General features: G+C 42.1%; 1 protein-coding gene across 1 annotated transcript in view; it reads right to left on the reverse strand.

Annotated features, from left to right (window-relative positions):
• Positions 1 to 4,915: 4,915 nt before the first annotated feature.
• Positions 4,916 to 9,224, reverse strand: part of klhl13 (kelch-like family member 13) — a 16,409-nt gene continuing 12,100 nt past the window's right edge. The window contains exon 6 of the mRNA XM_037687565.1: positions 4,916 to 5,403. Coding sequence (XP_037543493.1) covers positions 4,916 to 5,403 — 488 coding nt within the window. The remainder of the gene's footprint in view (positions 5,404 to 9,224) is intronic.

The following is a 9,224-nucleotide window of genomic DNA, read 5'->3' on the forward strand; positions in this document are numbered from 1 at the left end:
GTCCGTTTTGGTCAAATCTCGAAAGAGCCGCTGCAGAGGGACCGAAGAGCCACATGTTGCAGAACCCTGGTCTAGACCAAGCAGTTCCTGAAATACTTGAAATGAGTTGGCTGCAGCAGAGTTCATGGTTCGGACCAGTTTTAGAAGCCTTCTTAAAAAAAATTATTAAAAAAACGGGGTTCTCTCGCTGTCAATATTTAAGTTGTTTAAAGAAACCTCCGGTAAAAAAAAAAAATCTTTAAATCCCAATGTTAAGGTTTCGTGTTTTAACTGGTTGTTAACAAATCCTTCAAATTTAAAGCAAAAAATGTGAAGAAAAATACTGATGTCTCAATCCAAACAAATTATAGTGTTAAAAAATGCATTGGTTGTCAAACAATGTCTTTACAGTCATAGAAAAACTGGCTTCAATAAAAGTATTTTGCATCGTTTTCTCGTTCTGATTCCTTTAATCTGTAACACGGATCCTTTTTCCTATGTGTCAGTTTCAGGTGAAGGAGAATAAACGGTAAAATGTATTTATTGTCAGTAAAATGTCAAAGTTAAATGAGTTCTTTTTCATATCGTCAACATTTGCTGAGCGTTATGTTTTAGTTCAGTCTTCCATTCAGTGGCATTTCCTTAAAATATTCTTTTTAACTTATGAAGGATGCAACGGGACTTTTGAAACGTCATACAACAGAAGTTGGGCGGCACGGTGGAGCAGCTGGTAGAGCTGTTGCCTCTCAGCAAGAAGGTCGACAGATCAAATCCAGGCCAGGAGAAAATTCTGAGTGGAGTTTGCATATTCTCTCCGTGCATGCATGGGTTTTCTCCCACAGACCAAACACATGTACGTTTGTCTCGTTTGTCTCTGTGTGTCCCTGTGATGGACGTGCAACCTGTCCAGGATGTCCCCCGCCTCCATCAGTGAACCTCGCAAAAGAAAGACGCAGGCAAAAGATAATGGATGGACGTTCAAGTGGGAGTTGAGCTGTGGAGAAGAACAGAGGTAGGCTTTTTTAATTTACTTGTCTGAGGCAGAGCAGTGTGCTGGAGGTCAGTGGAGGAAGACATTTTACCCACCACCAGGTGCAATGGTGCAGCCAGGGGGAGTGTTAATCTTTGACCACCCCAATCATTTCAGGAAACTATATTTCTGAGTGCTATAAAAACTAGAAAGCATAGTTTTCTCAAATGATTAGGGTGACAGGTTTACGCGTGCGTGCAAGTGTGTGTGTGTATATATTTAACCTTTATTTACAAAGGTTGGTCTCACTGAGTCACAAGGACTCATTTACAAGAGACAAGGTACAGATGACAATAATTCAACAAAAGCAATTTAAATCAAAGTTACAAACCCAGTCATATCAAGCAGTCATATAAAACAAGGTAAAATATTAAAAACAAGAACATATTTGCTTTGATGTATCTATTGACCTTATGAAATGTTTAAAATCCTTCAAATAAATCAAAGCGGACAGCTTCAGAGCTTGTTGCAGGGTGTTCCAGGTTACAGGAGCAGAGTAAGAAAAGGCCTTTTTGACAAGTTCAGTCCTCACTGAGGGAACGCTGCAGGTAATGAAGGCCTGAGAGCGCACGCTGTAACTGCACTGATGACGTGACATGTGGGAGATATAAGAAGGCAGCAGACCAAGGAGTGATTTATAGATGAAAATGAACCAGTGTAAGAGCCTACATGCTGAATGACCAACTGACTAATAAGTACAAAGTGCAGCGATGGGTACGGTAGTTACAACCAGTTATGAGCGGTAGTGCCCCATGGTAGACAGCATCCAACATCTGCAAGGAGCTGGCAGGGACATTCATGTAAATAATGTCACCATAATCAATGGCTGGTAGGAAAGTAGCAGCTAGAAGGTGTTTCCTGGCATTCAGTTAAACCCAATTTTATTACCCAATTTTAATTTCAGTTTAACAGGTTTCAACATGTGACTTAAAAGATGTGGGTACCACTTTAAAATAAGGCTCCCCTTATAGATGGATAATAGTTTAAAGATACATTAATTCCTCTATATACACTTTATAAATCATTAATAACTGCTTATTATACATTTAGGGTGACAGAGAGACAAAAGTGACCAGTTTCTTGTCAAATCTGTTCACATATGCATTTCATCTAGAGTCGTTATATTAAACATTTCAGACTAAGTTACTACCTTGTAAGCACAATAAGCATTTATATTGTACTTTATCACTGCATTACAAGTATCTACAAATTATAAATCCTTAAAAAATAGGTTTACAAATGCTTATTATGCTAATAAACAAGCAATAATAAATTATTGATTTATAAAATGTTTATAGATACATTATTAATTCCTCTATAAACTATTTATTAGCCATCTATAAGGGGAGCCTTATTGTAAAGTGGTACAGAGATGTGCATCAATTAAAATTCCCCAAGTGTTTGTAAAAATCCACAAATTCTATAAGATGAGAACAACAAAGTCCATGCTCAATAATCCAGGTATAAAATCCAACATTTTTCAGTCAGGTCATCTGGACAGTTTCTTTTTTTGTGCTGAAAATTTTGTCTTTGATCCAGAAGGCTTCATCAGTCAAGGAAACAACACAAAACTGATTCTTCCCCCAACAGCTTACTCCAAAGTGGAACAAACCAGTTCTGCTTGTGATAAGATGGTCTCTTTGGTACGCCCCTCCTCCATTGCCGGCCTTCTTCCTTGTTGACAGTCTTGTCAAACTGGTTGAAAACAACAAAGTCCATGCTCAATAATCCAGGTATAATATCCAACATTTTTCAATCAGGTCATCTGTACAGTTTGGCAGTTTGGTTTGTTGCCAACTGGTTTGTTCCACTTTGGAGTAAGCTGTTGGGGGAAGAATCAGTTTTGTTGTGCATTTCCTTGACTGATGAAGCCTTCCAGACCAAAGGCGAAACGTTTCAGCACAAAAAAAAGAAACTGTCCAGATGACCTGACTGAAAAATGTTGGATCTATAAAATAAGGGGTTGCATGTGTGTGTTTGTTTCAGGTTACATTGTGGGGACACACACACTATGCATGCGTGTGTGTGCGTGTATAAAGAACCCCCCCCCACACACACACACACACAGGTTTGTTTTGCTATCTGTATGGGGCCTTTACATTGACTTCCATTCATTTTTCATTCATTTCTATAGCCTAACCATGACCTTTATCCATAACCTAACCATTACCAGTACATACCTAACCCTAAACCTAACACATCCTCAATTCACACCTTTGTCCTAAACCTAGCCCCTAACCCACCAACGGGACTTCTTATGGGGCCCGGGCTTTGGGCCCCATTAGGAGCAGTTGGTCCTCACAATGCAGTATAAGTTGGAAAAATGGGCCTCACAAAGTAGCATAAACAAGGACACACACACACACACACACACACACACTATGCATGTGTGTGTGTGTGTATAAAGAACTCCCACCTCCCATTCTTCTTGAACAAGGTTAAGTTTCAAACTGGTCCACACTTTGGTCATAGAACAACCCCAAAATCTAAAAGGTTATTTTTCTAAAACATCCAGGTCATCATTCTGCAAAAGTCAACATCTTTTATAAAAAAAATAAAAAATAAAAAAAAGAAAATATATAAAAGCAACCACCACGGCAGCATCTCATTAACCGGACAGAATGAGAACATAATGAGGATTTCAAAGCTCCAGAGCAAACCCACCTGATGATTACAAACCCTTTGTTCCTGTAACGGCGTGAAGAAAACACCTCGGACACCATATGTTGCCATTAAGGCTTTAATCATCCCGGAGCATGTGGGCAGATTGTGGGCGACATTACAGTCTGTTGTGATGCCAGGAGGAGACGCGACAGCCGTCGAAGTGCCAACGCCAGTCAGCGGCGCCTTTACATCACAGGGAGCTCATGAGCAAATGTCAGCGCACGAACTCGACCTTTGACCACCGAGACGATAGAAGTTTAAAAAAATGATTGTAGCCGTTAAGCCTCTAGACTCTGGCTGATTGGTTTCCCTTGAAACTCGCAGCTCATTCATTAGTTAGCCACAAACAAAGATAAAGGGAGCCATCCTCCCTCCGACAGCTGATTAATGAGCACGCATCTTAAACCAAGGTCAAAAGGCTTCAAAGATCAACAGTCACATAAATCCAATTACCGTGAGGACCGAGCGCTGCATTCAACCGTTACACACGTTATTTAACGAAAAGCTCTGAAATCTGTGCGAGACGCACGCATCGTTTCCCACTTCCTGTCTCAGCTCACATCTAATGTGCCATAGTCAGTAATGACAGCAGCTTTTAAATTATTTCAAAATCATGTTTATTAAATTTAAAAAACACCATTTCTTTAACAGTTTCATACCAACAGCAGGAAAAAAACAAAAAAAAAAACAATCTGAAACTGTCAGAGACACAGAGGGGGCCCGGGCCAACCCCTGAGTTAAAAATGATCTGTTTCAGCGCTCGTCCGTCACTATGCTTCCCTGTGGGGGGGGGGGGGGGGGGGGGGGGGGGTGGGGCACCTGCATTTACCTGGCATAGGCTAGAAGAGAGTCATGTGGTAGTTACAGTCATAAAGTAGAACACCAGAGGAAATGTGACGTAAGAAAACTTTGTGGACATCAGGTAGAAAAGTTGATTTGCAAAGTCAAGTTTCAAGTAAAAGGTATTTCCTGACAAAATATACCGAGTACGCAACATCAACATGTAATTAGGTTGCCAAACCATGTCGCTATGTGGGCTTGTTCACTCAGGGAGGGGGGGGGGGGCGTCTCTGCACAGCTTTAGGAGTGAGGATACTTAGAGATGCAGTACAGATGTTGTCCAAAAAATTAAATAAAATAAAAGAAGTGCAAACAATGTCTATAAGGTGTTGAGGAAGTTAAGGAAGGGGGGGGGGGGGGTTGGGGGGGAGGAAAAAAAAAGGACCCCCCCCTTTGTACTCATCAAGGTGCTGAGAGGGGGGACTCTCTGGAGGGTGAGCCTGAGATATCATCAGGGGGGAAAACCGTGAGCGTGCAGGCTCGGATCCCGCCTAGCGACTCGGGCAAGTCAAACACCTTCTGCCACTCATCTTTCTCCGGGTCGTACTTCTGTACTATTTCCACCATGCAGCGATTGTTCCACGAGTACCCCCCCACCACGTAGATCTTGTTCTCGAACACGGCCACGCCCACGTCGCTCTGGCCTCGCAGCATGGCAGCGATGGGCGTCCACAAGTCCAGGGCGGGGGAGTAGTACTCGCAGCTGAGCACGTCGTCGTAGTCGCTGGTGCCGCGGAAATGATTGCCCCCGATCACGTAGAGCCGGTCGCCCACCGTGCACATGCAGTGAAGGCCGCGCACCGTCGTCATGGGCGCTTTCTGAGTCCACTTATCCGCATCTGGGTCGAAGCACATCAGCTCCTTCTGGAACGTGTCGTGAGTGATTCCCCCTGCAGCGAGAAGCAAAAGAGCAGGAAAATTAGCCTCGACGCCAATCAGTTCGTGGGCGGAGCACTCTTCGAGTGCGTCGGATTGTGGAGTCATTCGTTCACGTCAACATTTTTCATCTTTGTGAGGCAGAACGCTGGAGCGGGCTCGTTTGTTTCAGTAGCTCCAGGCTTAAAACTTTTCCACCGTCTGATTGTTGATTTCACATTCAACCCCCAAAACGCAGAACAAACACCAATTATACAAACAGTACGCCGACGCTGACGGATTTGATAGTGAATGTTTGTAGTTAGTGTTTTTGTGGACTAGAATTTAACAGGAAGTGCAAGTAAAACTTAATGTTTTTGGTGCAAGACATTCTAGTGGGTAGGAGTTGCACTGTGGAGAAGAACAGAGGTATTGTTTTCTTCTTTTTGCTTGTCCAAAGCAGAGCAGACTGACGGATTTACATATATCTGGAGGCGGCCATCTTAGATTTTGACCTGGCAACCCAAATTTCCAAAGGAGTCTTTCTTACACCTAGACGTAGCCAAACACCAGAATGCAAGTCCGTCTCTCCCTCATCTTTTTAGGTCATCACGCTCATAACATGCAAGGACAGGTGGACGAAGGGAATTTCCAATCCCCCTCTTCGCTCCGTGACGAGGGACAACAAAGCGGAGCTATATCAGTGGCTGTTCAGCCACTTCCTGCCTGTGTGAAACAATGCTGATTATGAGCACTCAACACAAAGTGGAACATCATCACAAAACCTCCTAACATATGCACAAACAGACTGTAGACACCGGGATACAAGAAGCTGAAGAAAAAAATGGGGGGGGGGGGGGGGAATACAGGACATGTCTACAGGGAAGGCTTAAAATAAAGAGGAACACAATCCCAGCATGCATTTGGGTGAAAGCCAGCCAGCCCTCCCCTCCACCCTAGGTGGAGTAACTAGGAGCGAATGCAGCAGAGATTTGCGGAGCGTGCCGTGTGGAGGCAGAATCCCTCTTTAGGTTTATTGTTGAGGCCTAAGCTGTGTATTCAGCTGCCATGACTCAGATCTGTGATGCTGCACCTTCTTAACGGCTCAAACCATAGCCAGACTACCGGTTTTCTTTATCCTCAAACCGTACAAAACAATGGTGCTATTTAAATCCCGACACGAGAACAGCACCGGAGTCAAAGCAGGGCCGTGGTAATCTCTCCCAAAGGGGGCCGTGTTTCTCTTTTGTTTCAGTTTGAGGGGGTTTGTCGTTTTCTCTGATACAGCCATGTCTGATCGGCCTACCAGTATCACGATCACTAATCAGAGTCATTAGTGGGACAATAGGAGAGAACAACTTGATTTAATCATTCAGAGCCTTTGCCCTTCGTTAGACAGCGCAGGACAAACTGTTTAATGCCAAGTGCTTCCATTTCTAAATATTTTCCCACGCAGAGTCGTCGGTGAGCTGGATGAACCTGCACAGGTGGGGTCGAAGCAGAGGACAGCAAGGCGAGTAGGTTTGTACAAATGAGCCTCATAGATCAGGAGCATCTAGAGATCAGACCTGCACCTGATGTGAAACACCTCAAGAAGGTAGAACAAGACGAGCGACCTATGGGAAACACTGACCAATGTTTGCTTTTGTCTTGAAAACTTCAGGGTCAAAGGGCGTAGATGAAAAACAGCAGCACGACTCTAATAGGCAGAACAAGTCCCTTTAACTCATACGGTCAGGTTAATTTCACACCTTCCGACACGCCAGACATCTAACATTCACACCCATGATGAGTAAGACACAATTCTCTTTACTATTTATTTTGGGGTTTGTAAGACGGCAGAAGTTGCCATGTACCATTCTCACTGAACGGTTTGGGGAATGTTACTGTGTCCCCAAATACATTTTCCTTTCCAGCTGAGAAAGTACATTTTCTTTTTAAGTAGACGTAGTTGGAGGATGCATGACTAGTAAGTGTCTCACCAGTCAGTAGATATCACCAGGGTTAAAATTCTCAGGGACAAGCATCAAGCTAAAAGTTACTCAAAAAGGCCAAATAAACATTTTTATACATTGTTGCTTGTGCCGAGTTTACTTTGTCACCATTTTCTATTCTCAAAAGCATCTAACCCAACAATAAATTATTTTAAAAAATGTATTGAAGAGCAGTTTAAAAGGCTGCACCTCAGGTTATTGCTCACTGCTGAATGTTTTTAATGTTTTTGCTAGTGTCTGTGGGTTAATTTGTCTGTCGTGACAGAAAATATCATGAAACACTGGACATATTTTATTGAAATTTTTAAAGTAATTTTTGGCGACATCCTAATTCAAGATGGAAGCAACGGTTGGATCAGCTTTCCCCCAAACAAATATGGAGTTAGATCAATTTTACTGATACTCAGCTAAAATTTGGTGCGGGAGTTGTTTACAACATGTACTAAATTAATACAAGTGGTACAACAATATACTCCGTCGCTGAGGGATTTGAACAGTAAATATTTGTAGTTTTTGAGATGAGTGTTTTTCTAGACTGGAATTGAACAAGAAATGCAAGTAAACCTTAATGTTTTTAGTGCAAGAAATGGGATGGAGGTACACTGTGGAGAAGAACAGTAGTTTGTTTGTTTGTTTTAGCTTGTCCAAGGCAGCATAGAGTGACAGATACTGGAGCAATGGAGGAGTCAATCATTTGAGAAAACTATATAAAAACTAGAAAGCATAGTTTCCTCAAATGATCGGGGTGGCTGGTTTTATATAAAATAAAAATGGAAAAATATGCGAATATATATAGTGGCAGCCATCTTGGATTTTGATGTGGCAACTATTTTTAAAAAGGTAAGGATAAGGCTTTCCTACACCTAGATGTAACCACACTGAACTGAAAAGCCGATACCGCTCATATTTTTCAAGTTATTGTGCTCACAACATGCACGCACAGATGGAAGGTATTTCCAATTCCCTATCTTTGCTCAGTGACAGGGGACAATAATTAGGGACGACACATACCTGTCTGTGTACAGGAGCAACAAAAGGTTTCTGTTAATTTCTGGTTTCCCTGGAGCACACTGACCCCCAAAATTCCTAAATGTAAAAGTCATTTGGAACAACAAACACTTTCCCAACGTCTCGTCAACTAAAGGAGCCGCAGGGGAAGAGGGAACATTGACGCAAAGGTTCCTATTTGAACGGTTTTACCGAGAACCATGAAGAAAATCAGGAGAAAAGAAAGTTCAAGTGCGAAGCCATCACTACAATTCACCATTATGAATTTGATTTAAAAAAAATGTGTACGAGTTTAAACTTCTCACACTGAGACTCTCAGATCAGCTACATCAAGAAACAGCTTTCCTCTTAAATCTAAACATCTCCGCAGAAGAGATCAGATGCTGATATTTATCGAACTAACGGAGATGATGGCAAAACTTAGATATCCTCCAGAGTTGTCAGTATGTCAGAGAGTTTGCCTTCAACATGACTGAGCCTTGAAGCCATTTAAAATCCATGAAAAGGCCAGGAAACTGGAGGACTGACAGCCTCCATCTGAGCTGACGAAGCTCAAGGGCACTTTCAAGGTATAATGGCAGAAAATCCTCAAATCCAGGTGTGCAGAACTTGTCACATCACGCCCAAGAAGGCTTACAGCAATAAATGCTGCCAAAGGTAATTTAACCTGTTGCGTAAAAAAGGTCTGAATGCGTGTTAAGTTTTATGGATCAAGTTCTATTTGAAGGCAAGTTGATGAGTTGTGAAAAGCTCAAATAGTAATGGTAATATTTTAATTTTCAGAGTAAAATGAATTGCAATTTCTACAAAACAAATACACATTTAAAATACAAATACTGAATCAACGTCTAATC

This window comes from Nematolebias whitei, chromosome 14, assembly GCF_014905685.2.
Source record: "Nematolebias whitei isolate Nwh7 chromosome 14, NemWhi1, whole genome shotgun sequence".
Classification (NCBI taxonomy): Eukaryota; Metazoa; Chordata; class Actinopteri; order Cyprinodontiformes; family Rivulidae; genus Nematolebias; species Nematolebias whitei.